This window comes from Sebastes umbrosus, chromosome 13 (assembly GCF_015220745.1).
Source record: "Sebastes umbrosus isolate fSebUmb1 chromosome 13, fSebUmb1.pri, whole genome shotgun sequence".
Taxonomy (NCBI): Eukaryota; Metazoa; Chordata; class Actinopteri; order Perciformes; family Sebastidae; genus Sebastes; species Sebastes umbrosus.
Genome location: NC_051281.1, coordinates 12,034,425 through 12,050,945, shown reverse-complemented (window position 1 = coordinate 12,050,945; position 16,521 = coordinate 12,034,425). Strand labels below are relative to the sequence as shown.

Here is a 16,521-nt window from a genome sequence, read left to right as displayed (position 1 = left end):
CTCTCAAAGACAGAATAGCAGCAGGGCCCGCCGGATTGCTAAGAGGTTAACATTTTATATAATAAAAGATTGATACTTGACGTCCGTGTATCAGAACAATATTGCCACACTGATACTATGCTGTATCGATTTTCCCATCACCCCTAAGACCTAGGCTATAGATTGATTAAAAAAGTACTTCTACATAAAAAAACATATTTAATGTACTGCAGGGATGTAATGGAAGGTAAACATGTTTACACACTTCCCACAGGGTGCTTTTGCATGTATTTACATGGGTTAATAGTATGCTCTCACGTTTGTATTTGAAAAATCTGGTATAGTTTTTTTCCCTTGTGTTGTTAGGTCTTTTTTTCCCCCTCAGTTCTAGGACTGCTGCTAACGAGAGCCTGCTGCTAGAAAATGGGTTAATGAGGACGGTGAGACTAAACAGTACAGTACATGTACTGATCATACCCACGGACCACTCGTTAGTCAAATTTGAAATATATCAAATGCATGCACTGTGGTCATTCTGTTAGCGAATGGTGCACACTCTGGCAGCTGCAGGCATCTCTGTGCAAAACTCCCACAAGGTGTTGGGGCCGTGTGTGCACCAGCGAGGGCATGAATGCTAATTTACGGTGGACCATATGGAGACGGCGACAGCATTGTTGGTAGGTGACCAGAGCTCGGAAAGGCAGCAAGAGGTTAGCGTCACTGGACCGTGCCGTCATCACGACCGCTCGTCTAGTTATTGTTTCTGATGCTTATTAAGCCGCTCAGCAGATGGACAATAATCTGGGCCATGATTACCATCAGAAGCAGTGGCTTGTAACTCATACTTAGCCAGAAAAGCTCATCAGGGGGACATTAGGGGACAAAGGACAGCTCTGACCTCAGATGTGGCACTTTTTATATTCGGTAACAGAAAATGTAGGGTTTTTTCTGTCCTGTGCGAGGCAGTGTTTGAGTACAACTTCTACAAGGTCCTCCTGTTTATTCAAGGCACGTTAGGCCAGCTCAGCTATTGACAGTGTTTACTTATGGAAGTGACATTTGCAACTTTATTTAATTCAGTCAGTTACTGGCTATTGGGATGACCTTTTGCTGGCTTCCCTGGCAGGAGCCTATAAACCTCAGAGACTCGCCAGCTTTATAGGCATTCAATAATCGCACAAGGCACTATTGATGAAGTTGTTGTGTGCACTACCTATGAAATGAATTGGGGCGAGGAGCAGAAACCACAGCAGTGCAGTGGAGTGCCGACGTAATCCTGCAGAGGATATTTATGAAAAAAAAAAGATGGATGGGGCATTTCAGTCTCTTTGCAAACATTTAAACAGTTTTGTTTTGTTTGTATGTAAAGAACTGACTGTTTGCATTCCCTCTACAGCTGAGTGTGACACTGTGATTGTGTCAGAGACAGTGATGGATGCGTTCGGGTCTTGTCTGGTTGTCTGGTGGAGACACACGGGGGCTGCTTGGAGGCCATTTAAAACCAGCTACCAACCCATCTGTCCCTCAGAAAGGTTGTGACTGATTTGTGAGAGAAAGATAGATGGATGGAGAATAGAGAGAGTCTCTCTTCATTGTCATAGCTTCTCCACTCACATACAGGTACTTCAAACTTACAAGTACACCGCATCTATCTATCTATCTATCTATCTATTGCTGTTATTACTTTGTCAGTTTTGGTGCCTACAAACATGTTTTCCTTCCTTATAAATATGCGATTTTGCCTTGTCTACACTCCAATATGTTTTGTCATCATTTCTTCAAATTTGTACAAATGTCCATTTGGACTCGAAGATGAACTAATTCGATTTTGGTGGTCAAAGGTCAAAGGTCAAGGTAACTGTGACCTAACGTCTGTCCCATTATCGTGAGCGCGATATCTCAGGAACGGCTTGAAGGAATTTCTTCAAATGTGGCACAAACGTCCACTTGGACTCAAAGACTAACTTATTCGATTTTGGTGGTCAAAGGTCAAGGTCATTGTGACCTCACAAAACACATTTTTGGCCATTACTCAAGAATTCATATGCTAATTATGACACACAAATGTATAAAAAGATAAAATTATGAAGTGATGACATTTTGGACAGACATGGATGTAAACTGCAACTTGACTGGTTGGCGGAGGCATACAACCGCAAGGCGGTAAATCTAGTTGAAAAAGTGATGAGAGGATAAACAAGGCTACTCACAAGCTCGCTGTCTTTGTCAAAAACAATGCAGAAAAAAAAAAAAAATTAAATTCCCTTCTAGACCATATAAATTGAGCCAGATATGCATTTCCACCCATCGGCTCATAATCTTCTCATTAATTACATTTATTGGAAAATCGTGAATAATTATGATTCATTGCCTTAATCCATCACTCCTGAGATGAAATCCCCCTGCAAACAAATTAAATCAATTTACTCACACGGACAAACATACTTTATATATATGGAACAGAGACGTTGAACCTCATTGGCATTCTCTGCTTTAAGTGTGCCGCGGAGTGAAATCCATCAAACAGATAAGATGGATTCTCTTTTATAGAGCAGCGGTAAGTTTTAAACAATATGAAGATTCATCTGTTCCCGCAGTCTATTCCTGCATCATAGGCAGTATGTTAAACAACTCGGTGTCTTATAGCATGTCCTCCTGTGTAGGCGGGCCGCGCCAATATAAAGAGCAGAGACTGTGTTTTATACAACCTTTACCGTGATATACAGGCTCAGATGTAACATATTGAGCATGGAGACAAATTGATTCGATCATGCAGTGAGAGGGGGGAAAATACATCCCGAGGTCTATTATTTACGGCCTGCCCACGTCCACGCACACACACACACACACACACACTACCGGTACGATCCCCGGGCTTTGCAGTAAACCTGCAACAGTTCACACTTCCTATACGCTACACCCAGCACAGATGGTTTTGTTGTGGTTCACTTGGCAGTCAGCGCCATCTCAGGCTCATGCAGAGCTATAGGATTTAATAGTGTTTCATTAGAAATCACTAATGGGGAAAAAAACAACATATAGGCTTCACATAGCTGCAGACAGGTTTCAAAGTCAGCAGGCTCACTGAAGGCACGCTTGAGGAAGCAAATAGGTATAAAAAAAGTAAATTTCACCAGACATCACATGCCACAATGCCTCTCTCCTCTGATCTCGGCGCCCTGCCCCAAGGGTGCAATAACAGTTTATTACACCTATCCTCACTTTATGACCCCCCACCCCCCTACCCTCAACCCAGCTCCCCTCAAGCCCACGCTAACTGTTATTGAAAACACCCAGGTCTACCATATATCATTCCTGAGCAGCACGTTATGCTATGTGCAACCTAGCTAATCACCGCCAGCTCTTATGGGGATTGTCCAGCTCACATCGGAATAGTTCCGCTCATCTCATATCTGCTTAGATGTGGAAGTGTTTAAACACAATCCCATTTGTCTTTACAGCCTGCGATGCCTTGAGGCCGAATCCTCTTTTCCCCATATGTGTCTGCGGCGTAATGATAGGGAGTAAATGGGAAATAGAAATGAAAGATTTTGCCACAGTGTGGAGAAAAAAAGGGTAAATGAGTTTGGCTTTGTTTATTGCTAACCACGAGGATATAGAGTGCAAAGATTCAGGTTGTATTGTGGGGGATGTATGGCATAAAAAGGAAAGTATAGTGTATAGTAGGGGTGTGTAAGGGATCTTGGATTGAAATGCAAAGCGTCAGTAAAGATCTTTCAGGGCTGAGGTGTTCAGAGAGAGAGGTAACAGCTCATGGGTGACAGCGTGACAAGACTCAGGGAAGGACCTGCCACCCCTCCGTCACACCGATGGCTCCTCTGTCATCAAGAGGGTGCAAGGCGGGAGAAAACGCACCGCCATGGCAATGCAAATGAAACCAAATTATAATGTTTCAAAAGAACAAATGTCAATGTCCATGTCTTTAAATTGGCTGCAATTCAGCAGCTTTACAGAACATGCGTGGATTAAAACAGTGTGGGCAACGTAACGCTGTCAATGTGGCTTGTGTTTTAAAGGAACAGTGTGTAACATTTCGGGGGATCTGTTAGCAGAAATGGAATATCTTATTCATGGAACTATTTTCATCAGTTCAAGATATGTGAATGAAAATGGGTTCTATTGGTACCCACGAGTCTCCCCTTTACAGACACGCCCACTCTGAGCAAGTCGAACGACATTAACCACGGTTTTGCACTCAGTGGCTCACATTACTGCAGGCTTGGAAAGGGAGGAGTGAGTGAAGGCGTATATAGTTGGATGCAATCGGCAACCACACCGCTAGATGCCGCCAAATCCTACACACTGTACTTTAAGTCCAGAAGGGGACACTTAGAATGAATGCTACAACAAAATCTTGATTGCCAGGGGTTGTTGGTTGATTGTTGTTTTGTACACAAAGCTGTCTGATTCCACACAGACTTTGGGATTTATGAGCTTTTTTTTCTCAGTCCGAGTCCATGTATTCATATGTGTGTTCGTTGTCATGCTACAGTAGAGTGGGCATCAACAGCCGATTGGGCAGATGGCTCGTGTCGTCATGAGGTTGCTGGTGGTGCTGGTGGTGGTGGGGTCTGTTTAATTACTTGTGAAATGAGCAGCCCGGCTAGCCGCTGAAGAGCTTTCATGTGCCTCGTGTGCCCCAAGGGTGATATGAGGTGCGGTTAGGGTGCAGTGAGGTCCAGTGACTTCCTAGTCTTACATGACCCGGCCAGCTGAGCAGGTGCTGTAGCTGACTGTCCACGGGCGCATGTTTACACTACACTATCTCTGAATGATTATTAAACCACAAGTCTGGCACACAGACACACAAACCAGCTTTTTAGTATATGAAATCCCTGTTCACATAGTCTAGTTGATTTATTTTAATCTATACATTAAAGCAATGTTTGGAATTAATTTTTGTTGGTAGTCTTTAAAAACTACATTCAGATCACTAGAAAATGACATCAATGGTCAATGTTCAAGTTGTTTTCTCTGTCAAAACTGTTGGAAAAAAACAAAGTGGGACCCTGTCTGTGAGTGTTTTGTAAATCAAACCTGTATTAACACAGTCGTATCCGTCTGTCCTTGTCTCTTATTTCTCTAGTATGCGCTGGTACAGAGAACAAGCTGAGCACCCTGTCGGACCTGGAGCAGCAGTACCGCACCCTGAGGAAATACTACGAGAACTGTGAAGTCGTCATGGGCAACCTCGAGATCACAAGCATCGACCGCAGTCGGGACCTCACCTTCCTCAGAGTAAGGACCAAACAACATGAACACGAATTGTGTTTTTTACATATACGCCCAGAATTCATAACTTTCAACTAACCAGAGATGATTTAATGTGCTTGATTCATTTGAAAAACTTTAGTTACATGTTGTCAGTTAAACAGCATGTATCTTGACCCAGATATCACTGTCAGGCTGGTGATTGAAAGGGGTGACAACCACTGACGGTTTCAGTTTTGCACAAACAGATGCAAAGTTATCCCTCCTGGCGTGATGTGCATCAAGTAGACAGAATATACATAGTGTATATTTGGATTGCTCAAACAAATCCATCTCTTTTATATCAACATTAATAGGCTTCACTATTGAGAGCCATTATTGCACCTCCTGATAGCTGAAAACACAACTTACTGCATTTAAATATTCTCTATACAATATTCTGAGCATTAATATAGCAGCAAACAATAATGTGCTGTGTAAAGATATAGAGGAGTAATGTCTACCTGAGCAGAGAATGAAGTCTCCCTCTGTGTGTTGTAATCAACTCAGCTCAGCTGTCGCCATGTTGAGAGCCATGCGGAGGCAATAGAAATGCTTTCAATCTCGCATTTAGCACCTTTAAAAGTTGTTTCATTTTTCTTTTACTAGGTGATACAGTCACTGCCTTACCAATATTTCAGTAAAAGGTCAACCACCACACAGATCCATACTTTGTTTGAATAAGCTGAAATTGCTTAAATTGCTTGGAAATGTTTGGAAGCTGCTAGCACTATTAGTATTCAGGGTTTCACATACATATTGATGATGGTACCTACAGTAATTTCCACAATGTCTCTTATTTTCAATACATAAGAATAACCATCCAACCATCCACATCTTGCATCGTTTGTACGAGTAATTGTCTAAATCTGAGGAAAAAGTTTAGAATGTGAACTTTTCATCACTCTCGACCTTGTCGCCCAGAGGATGCCTTGCGCTCAGATCCTTTTCAACCAATCAGCACTCAGATTAATGTCTGCATAGCCAATGATAAGCAGCGAGGGAAGTTGCTCTAATCGGGGGTAATCAGACTTTCTTCTCTGAGTGTCTAACTGATTGTACGCTCGCACCATTGTGATCCGAGGCATAGAATAATCAGAATCCAAATAACTTGATCTGGCTAATCTCCTTTTTTTGATTAAATGTGATTCACAGACAGAGGCCATGAGAACATTAATTCTTACCTTTCAGAAAACGTTCAGAAAATGGTCAGACATTTAGGAGCAATTTAAAAAAAAATCATCTTATTCTTGAACTGAGCAGATTCACACTGTCAAAGAGAGGTACAGTAATAGTATTTTAGCTGTATCTATAGGCAATAGTGGGATGAATGAGAGCAGGCTGAGATGAACATTGCCCTCTGATGCTGAGGATGTTGTTTGGGTGAGGGAGTTGAGGTGGAAGTGCCTACATGAATGCTTACTTCCATTTCGGTTTGACTGACACATGCATACATGTACAAACAGGGTGGGTGGGTGATGACAGGCCCCAGCCCTTCAGGGGCCAGAGCAGTAATGGTGTGGTAATGAGTAGTCAGAAGGAGGCAAGAGAAGTTGCTGTTGTAAATTTTCCAGGAGAGAGAAAAACTTGCCTGTTTTTCTGGTGAAGTCAGCTGCTACTGTTGACCTTTGTCGGCCTTCCACTCCTCGAGAACATCACCCTAGACCATTCTGGCTGCACTCTGCTCAGCCAACTCCAATTGATTCCAGTCTATCTGGGGGGCTGGGGAGCTCCCCTGGCGTTACGCTGAAGTGCTGACTGCATTCATCGGCTGGTATTGCTGCACGAGTGAACTGGGCTACAGAGGCTTTGCGAGAGGAGAAGGCACTCCCTCCCCCCCCAACAAGACAAGCTGTGGTTTTTCATATTTCTGCTCCTTACAGCGATGATTTGAAGTTAATGTGGCAAAATGGTTTGTTTACATCAGGTAGAAAGTAATGGGGTAGCTCGTCTTGTGTATTTAGACCCAAAAAAAATCGAGATTGATCAAAGCAGCGAATCAAGACAGAGTCATTAAGTGTTCTGCATTGTGTGCAGAGCAATACTGACAACACCCCCCGCCATGCAAAACAAAACCAAGATGATATTAAGAAAGAGAGGATGGTAAAGTGCTACCATTAGACCCCTGCAGAGGTAATAGGCCCCACTGACTCAGATGAAAAAAGATGGTGGGGGGGGAGAGAGATGCAGTTCAAAAACCCAAGTGTGATTGTTGTTTAACTACATAGAACCAATTTTAATAAACCAACATTCACACTTTAAACAATGTCTCATCTGTACGAGCTTATATTACGTAAAGGCAAGTGTTTGCAGGTCGAGGTTAAAGGTGCGTTTGACTACAATCCCCTCTCTACCTGCCTGCTTCTACATTACACCACCACTCATTTACAAAACGACTCCCTGTGGCGCCAACTTGCCAGGTTCCTCCACCTTTCCATGGTTGGCAATTAACACGGGTTAATTGAAGATGCTAATTAGGAACACAGGGTGCCAAACAGCAAGGGAGCAAGAGGGCAGGGTGCAGTGTGTATTTTTAGGGGGATATTATTATTATTATGATAAAACACATTAATAACATGATTCCCCAGGGAGGGAAAAAACTTCACCTTGAGGTAAGAGGAAGAAGTGAAGGAGTGGAGGAAAAAACTATTGTGCAGCAGCTTACCATACCAGCTGTCTCTGGGAGGTGATTGAAACTGATGCCTGTGCATTGGCTCTTTCTTTTCAAGATAGCCGAGAGATTGATGGCTGCCTCCCAAAGCCCCTCAAACAGCTTTAGCAGTAAATAGAGTCCATCTTCCAAACTGCCTCCACGACAGATGAATCAACGCTCGCGCTTTGATTAATACACGCAATGCATTTCAGCACTTTCTCCCCCCCTCACCCTCCAACTCTCACATATGCACATTTGAACCAACAGCGAGCTTTAACCACACGCAGTGTTTACATCGCCAACGTTTAAATCACTCCTAAATCCATATTCTCATTCCTTTTGAATCCTTCGCTCATATCATAAGCAGAACACACATTTGCATACTGAATGCACGCAGGTTACGGTATTGAAACGACAAGTCGGGCCTCGGGCTCGACGTGTTCCTGTGTGACGTTTTCTTTTTTGTGAATGGGACGCAGAGGAAAGCAAACACACTCTTTTTTTTCCCCACGTGTCACTTTCTCGCGTGTGCTCATAAACTGATCAGTGATCATGAAATATTCATTTCTCCCTCTCCTCCCATCTCCCCAGTCCCACTAGAAACACACAGTCAGATTGGATTGTTTGTCTTGCCATTACAAACCGTTAGTAAACATGTAATTCCCCCCCCCCACTCCCGATATTAATGCAGTGATCGAATTGCTTAGCAGCCCAGCGCCAATTCACTGACTCCCCTCCTCTGTCCCTGTAGCTGCTAATAAATTATGGAATTATCATTTACAAATGGAAACATTTAATATTTCCAAACAGGCCTTGTGTTATTTGTGTAAGAAAAGAGCAGAGGAAATGTAAATGAAGCTAGGGATCTGGACAACAAACATTGCATATTCAGATCTTGTGTTACAGATGCACATTTTAAGATAAGAATACCTCCTTCACAGCTGCCTTCTTTTCTTTCCTTTTATCTTGTTCTTCCCTGCAACATATTAATCTCTTGCTTTATTCTATCTTTCCTGACAATGTTATTACCTAGAAAAACAATATTACAGATATCTTTCATAATGCAGTCTCATACAACACAATCACAAACTAAAGAAATGCCCTTAAGATGTACGATTGGAATGAGTCCGTCATCTTTCTTTCTTTTATTTGGAAGCTCATATGTACTTTAAAGGGACTTTTAGACAATGATAGTGATGGTCTGTTAATGTGGCCTTCAATGACCCTCGTGTGAAGTGTTCACTTGACCTCACACTTGTTCAAAAATTGCTCAGCTGTCACAGTGATGCGTACCAAATGGAATACACACTGAGTGCACCAGTGAGCAGGGATAACAGAAACTAAAGGGTGACTAGAGATTAAGGGTGCTTTCACAAGCCGTAGTCCGTTTGGCTAGTCTGAGTCAGAGTGACATTGATTCTTTTGGTTCATTTTCTATTTATTCTGGTTCTGTTTCACAGTGCACAAATGAAAACGGACCAAATAAAACAAATAATTTTCTTAAGGGTGTGTACGAAGGAGCAAATCTATCTTTTACATCTTGAGAGCTGCTACTTCTATTCAGAGAATCACAGACTTTGAAGGGATGGTTTAGTTGTGTTGAAGTGGGGTTGTATGAGGTTCTTATGCATAGTCAGTGTATTACTTATGACGGTCGGCACGACAGGAGTACTGACACTGGAGCAAAGCAATACAGTGCTGTGGGGACCGGGATGGCGGAAAAACGTATTTCAGCCACCTAAAAGAAAGGCTCACCTAAAAAAATGTATATCCGTTTAAGTGTACACTATATTTAGAATAAACGGCGAACTGAGCTGAAAGTAAAATGTATCCATACTGTTTTTGTCATCTGAGTCTGTTGGCTTTGGAGAGAGCATAGATACGTTTCAGTTCAGTTCCCACTTGGAAAGGAGAAAGAAAGGGCTGTCTGACTGCAAGATATAGTGGTTAAAATATTCTAAATATAGTGTACACTTAAAAGGCTATTGATTTTTTTTTAGGTGAGCCTTTCTTCTAGGTGGCTAAAATACGTTTTTCTGCCGTCCCTGTCTACAGCACACGCCGACCGTCATCTACTGTAAGTAATACACCTACTATGGATAAGTACCTCATACAACCCCACTTCAAAACACCCAAACTATCACTTTAATATATTGCTGTTGAAGTTTTTTAATTTTGATTCGCCACTGACCTACTGTGTGCACGAATCCCTTCTCCTCCAGTTTTTTTTTTCCAAACTTTATAAACGTCACTATTTTTGTGGATTTTATTTAGCACATTGTGTATGTTCTCTGAGGCCCAGATGTCAAGCAAACATCAGACTTCTGCAGAGTCCAAGTGAGTCTGCCGTGGAGATATGGAGACAGATAAGGACCAAAAACGCAGATGCAGCGAACTTGTGGATCTGATAGACTTTATCAACACAGAATAAAGCCGAGACAACTCTGCAGAAAAGTCTACGTCGCCAAATACCTCCTTTTATACACATCTCTGAGGGTACAAACATAATTAATTAGGTCAGTAAACATATAGTAGGTTGGTGAACCCTGACATTAAGTCATGACAACTGCAGACATATCCTTTGGACAGTCATTTTGAGGACATAGCAAACATTCTGTCTATTTATCCAACTAGTAAATGATTAAGGGATTTCATAACAGTCAGAGCAGTCAGTATTCAGGCCTGTCACTAATGTTAACCTGTAATTTACCTCTGTCCATCTCAACAAACCAAAACACAGCAGCAACAACATCAACAAGCCTGTGTTTTGGATCACTTGGAAACAGTCTGCAAGCGGTGTCATACCGGTGTCAGACCGGTGTCAGACCGGTGGTTTTGGTTCACACCAGAGTACATGTTGGCTTGTGAAAGTGTACTAAAGATGTCTGGTTCCTTAAGTTAGCAAGCTTTTACAAGGGCACAAGTTATCTACATAAATCAGCTCAGTCTGTCTTCTTCAGTATTCTTCTACAGCATGAATAGAGTAGCTTAGATAGAGGAAATGTTCGCAGCAGAAGTGACCTCCTGTGTTCTTTCAGTCCCAGTTGTCTTGACCCTGCTTTGCTTTGAGTGAAGGGGCCATTTATTGGTTAATAAGGATTGGGCTGTGAGCAATTCAAAAAGCTCAAGTACTGTAACGCAGGCAATGCGTTGAAGTATTTTGAAATTTTTTAGTGCCAAGGGAAAGCTAGAGTAGGTTTGACCTGAGCTGTTTTCGAATGCTGTAATGTTAACATTAACCTCAGATGCCATGCTCACACGTTTTGTTCTCCTGCACGAACACAGAACACACTCAATACAAGTGAGTGCCATCACAGACATGTTATGTAACAAGGTTTACAGCATCTTCATCAGTTTTTGCAAGCTGAAGGTTATGGAAAGGAGGACATTTTGATGAAAATAAAATCTCTTGCCTCCAGACAAAAACAAAAAAAAGCTTTTTAGCTTCGCCCCAAAACTGCAGGAAATAAACAGCAACAGTGTTTGAGCCTAACTGCTGCATCACTATACGTTTATAGCTCTCTTGGTAAAGCATGGCCTTGCCAGAGGAGGTGGACTGACCATCTGGATCTGTGGACAACAACCATCTGAAAACCCTTCTGTGGAATGACTGGCTGTGTGTTTGTGCATGTGTGTGCATGTGTCAGGGTCACGAATTCATGACCAATTACCAGTCCATTTTTCTGCCTTCACCAGATTTATTTTGATATACTTTACCTTTGACTGATTGCTGGTTCATAAATTGTGACTGAGCCAAACTAACAAATTAACATCATGTAGCCTTCGGGTGCCTGTCAGAAATACATCACTGTTACAATTTATGCGTGCAGGGATACAAGCTATGATCATAAGAGAGGCTGATTGTAAATTATTGGACACAATAAAAGCAGTAAAATACAAATTCTACATGATAAATCAGCAGCAGATACCTTTCTCATAATGTTTCATTTTTGTTAACACCGTTTAGGGGTGCGTTCATTCATTAATGTTGTGTTATAAGTGTAAATTGATGGCATAATATTGAACTTTTTTATAAAGTTCTGAAGCTAATTCATATGCAGCTTACTGTAGGCCAAACGCTATACATGAAATTGCCTTCACAAGCTATTTCCCACGGCATTTGAAAGCAGCATCTATTCCTGCACTCCGTCCCCGTCTTCTGACATCTTTCTTCATACTTCTTCTTGACTGGCATATTTGTCCCTCAGGCACCATTGGTGCCCTCCCCAGCTTCCTAATTGTTGGTGCACTGTTAGATGAGTGCAGATTACGTTGGCCCCCCGCTCCTCAGCAAACTCCTTCAATATTAATGAAGACTGATGAAGTGCTAGGGAGCCCCTGTCTTTCAGCCTCGACCTAGATTGGATTGACAATTGCAATTAGCGTCCCCTCAAGTTCATTTCCATCACTTTAATTTGACACGAAGAAGGACAGTGTGGGGCGGGAAGTGAGGCCGTTGAGAGAAAGAAATCCTGAGGAGAAAGGTTGGAGAGGGAAGATGGGGTGAAAGAGTTTGACCAGGAACTAGTCTTTGAAAGAGAGGAGGGGCACGCTTTAGCGGACAGGAAATCTAAAGGGTAACTTCAGTATTTTTCAAACTGAACCCTATTTTCCCATGGTTTTGTCTAAGTGACCAATGGGGACAACAATTTTTAAATTGGTCGTCCAGTATTGATGGAGAACGCTGTAACCGGCAGCCGCGAAATGAGCTGCGAGGGCAAGTGAGCAGCGTTAATGTAACTTTACGTTCACTAAAACTGCTTGTTTTTGCCACTGACAGGCTCAGATTGTTGTAAGTGTGGGACAACATTATGGAAAGGAGCCTACAGAGTAATATAACGTTTTTCCTTACCTTTCGCTTAATCAGGTCTGTTTGTTATTGTGTCCAAGTCGCGCTCAAGGAGAAATCTCGTCGTGAAATCTGAATATCCGTATACTCTGCCTCAAATAAATACGGACGGCAATCTACATTGTCGAAATCATCCAAATATTCAGCCATGACACTGAAAATCTTTTAGATAACACTAAGTTACCCTTTTTGTACTCCAACACGACAAACTATGACAACACCATGGATGTATTCCACTATTCTACCGTTGTTTTTTTCAACTTGCGACATTTCAGAACGACACTTCTCCTTGAGCGAGATTTTTTCTATGATGTCAGACACTTAAAATAACAACCAGAGCCTGTTATGGCAAAAACAAGCACTTTTAGTGGACGTAAATGACGGTGCCAGGTTGCCCCAATAGGATCACATTGCAGCCCGAGAGCAGCTGCCGTCTACAGCGCTCTCCCTCAATACTGGACCAATTTCAGAAATAGCTGTCACTATTAGTCAGTTAGACACAAAACCATGGGGAAATAGGTTGAAAAATACCAAAGTTAGCCTTTAAGAGCCCCTAGAAATCTTTTCCTCACTGATATCGGAAGCGATTTTCTGCATCTTACTTTTTTACTTTTTCTTCCTTCTTCCTTTTCGTCATGTGCAGTGGCAGCCAGAGGGAAGCCCGCACTAGAGTCAAATCCACCTTTGACTCTACTGCCACCTGTGAATCTCAGTATATGTTTTCGATGTTTGCCTAATATCAGTATTTCCATGGCCACGTTTCCTCTCCCACCTGCAACAGCCACCAAATGGATTGCTTGTCAGTGCGTGTGTGAGAAAGAAGAAAAAGAGTGTGTGAGATACGGCGACAGCAGCGCCTGAAAATGAATGATTCGCCATCGTTTTGCAGGGGAAAGAAGCAACGGCTGATAGTCAGAGGTTGATGATGTGTCATGTTTGTGTGTGTTTCTGTTTTTACGTGTGTGCATGCGTACACCGTATGTGTGTATTGTGTTATTGTAACATCAAAAGTATTTGCAATAGTGACATCCATTTTAAACCTTCCCTTCAATTTGACTAAGCAATTGGTTGTATCTATGTGTGTGTGAGTGTGTGTGTGATTGTATTCGTAGGCAGGGTTAAATCCTGTCTCCCTGTTTGACTGGCAGATACATTTTCTTGCTCCTCTTCCCGCTGTTGGTCAGCCCGTATCATTTTCTTCTCCTGTCTTTTGGAATGATCTGGCCTGATAGGGCAATGCAATGAGAATAACAGAAATGCCTGCCATCTCTCAAATGAGCCCACACACGCTTACTATTTGTATTGACTGCAGCCCTGTGGAGGGCAATAACAGGTAAATCAGCAAAATAGACACATATCTAAGCCGGCAGCTTTGCTCACCTGTTTTGTAAAGATACTTCCTGTAAAAAAGGAAATCGGTACTGGATCACAGAGGGCAGAAAAGCTGCTGCACAACTATCTATGTGTTTAAACCTCCAAGGATTAAATACATTAAATGTGCTTCTGTGTATAATAACCCAACGTGTGATGTCACAGCAAATGGAGGTGCAACTTGACATTAATTAACATGTTGTACTGAGCATTTTCAAAGCCTTTTTCCCTTCATGCCTCGTCCGTTTCATTTAATTTTAGTGATTTTTTCATCACAAAATGTGCCTGACCGTTCCTCATATAAATATATCTTGTCAAAAATTGTTTTAGTGTCTCTGCTATTAAAGCGTCGCTGCAAGATGGCATGCTCTCAAAAGAAAACAGTAATTGAACAACTTAGATAGACAGACTGACGCCAAAACAGCAAATCGGAGTCAGGAAAGTGATATCCATGCCTGACATCTGTTTTTATCAGGTCTTATCTCTTTTATCAAGTCTTCAAATATTAAGTAACAAATGTGAAGTACTCAAAAGAGGCCGACTATACCTCAACACATCAGGGTAAACATGTTTTAGTTTGTGGACAGCAGACCTTGAGCATTCAAAGTAAAACTAAGCATTTCAGTTTACTTTAATTGACAGAAATTACATTCTGTCTGAAAGTGCTGTCTACATCAATGTTTCTGGGTTGCTTGATTATGGTGAGAGAGAGACAGTAGGGGTGCACAATATTGGATTCATGCAGATATTTTCAAACTAATTTTGGCCGATACCGATACACGCACGTATCTTATTTTTCCACCTAATTGCAGAGAACATCAAGTCTCTCCTGTGGTGGAATTTACATATTATTATACCTACTGTTATCACGATGGCCCACTGGCAGATGCAGACATAAAATATAATGCTTTTTCAAAATGAATACATTTTATTATCATTTCGGACTCCTCACTGCTTCGGTTTGCCGGTGCTTGGCGCTTAAACACTGCGGGGAGGAGGGGGCTGCTTTGACGGGCACACACCTGCCATGGAACGGGACGTGTTTCTTGTGTTTTTTAACTGTTTCATTTCAGAACGTCTATGCTCCGACAGCAAAAGCACTGTTCCCGGCCATGATTTGGCTGCACTCTGCTATGCATAATGCTGGCCGTTTAGGCATCTTACCGGGTAACGGCGGGGAGACAGCTGGTGGTGGAGCGGTTACCTCAATCAAACAAACAAAACAATCAAGAGTTTTCTTCATTTTTAGTTACCTGCATGTTTTAAGGTTGAGATGTCTGAGGAGTAGGCTACAGGGCGCAGTTACACACACACACACACACACACACAAACGCCTTTTTTTCTTTCTCAGGTGCAGGTGGGGGTAAAATATAATGCTACACACAGAGACAAATCTGTTAAATGTCAGGCGTCTCTGGGGCCCTGTAAATCATGCCATATTTATTTATATGTAGCTTAACATATTGACCTATCATATCAGAGGAATTGTCCATTTTAAAGCCTTTATCCGCCGATATGGATGACATGCTGATACCATCGTGCATCCCTAAGAGAAAGGCATTTCATTGTCATGGAGTCCCCTTTGTAAATCTGGTAATAGTTTTTTTATATATATTTGTCTGCTCCTTTAGAGGGCTTTACGACTCTTTCTGTCTACATGTGTATTATATCCGTCATGTTTGTTTATTGGAGGTACAGGATGCTTGTCTCTGTTGAACATTGTTTCTTATCTTTGAGGGAGAAATTATTCTATGTTGAATTGTCTGGAGAGGACACTGGTGTCTCTAAATAACACAAAAATTGTCCTACTGAAAAGCTTTTTTGGTGGATTTCAGCTAATGGCAGCAAATATCGAAGTCTGAAACAACATTCTGATGTTCATAGTTCATTGGCTGCAACTGCATTGGGGCAAGTTATAAAAAAAAAAAAATCCCACTGAGTTGACGGTGCAGTGGATGCATGAGACTTTCTCACTACGCTGGCCGTGTGCACACACACACACACATAGACCTAGAGGTGATAGTACTTATCGGAACAGAGCAGTGCCAGACTGAATAGAGAGGCAGTGGAGAGGAGAAGCGTGACGATAGCCCACCCTGCCTCTCTGATGCCTTTCAAACTTCATATCTGCCTCCCTCTGCAGCTTGCCAAAAAAAAAGGTGAATGATATGGACCGAGTTCTCTGGAGGATCGAAATCAATTTCCACCCACCGCGACTTAGATGAGGGAGTCCTTTTCAAGAATGGCTGGTGCTGAGGCTTAGATGGCCGGAGTACAATAGTTCCTCTGGAGCCAGACTCCATCCTCCTCATTAACAGCACCTAATTGATAGCAGCACTTATGGAAAACAGGCACATCTGACTTCATTAATTTTAGGTCCCCACACTGAACACAAACT

At 42.2% G+C, this 16,521-nt stretch overlaps 1 protein-coding gene across 3 annotated transcripts in view; it reads left to right on the top strand.

The window, feature by feature from the left end:
- The window catches only part of LOC119499855 (receptor tyrosine-protein kinase erbB-4-like), a 352,862-nt gene that overhangs the window by 166,616 nt on the left and 169,725 nt on the right, over nucleotides 1-16,521 (top strand). For all 3 annotated transcript variants that reach the window (XM_037789066.1, XM_037789067.1, XM_037789065.1), the window contains exon 2: nucleotides 5,087-5,238. In XM_037789066.1, coding sequence (XP_037644994.1) covers nucleotides 5,087-5,238 — 152 coding nt within the window. The remainder of the gene's footprint in view (nucleotides 1-5,086; nucleotides 5,239-16,521) is intronic.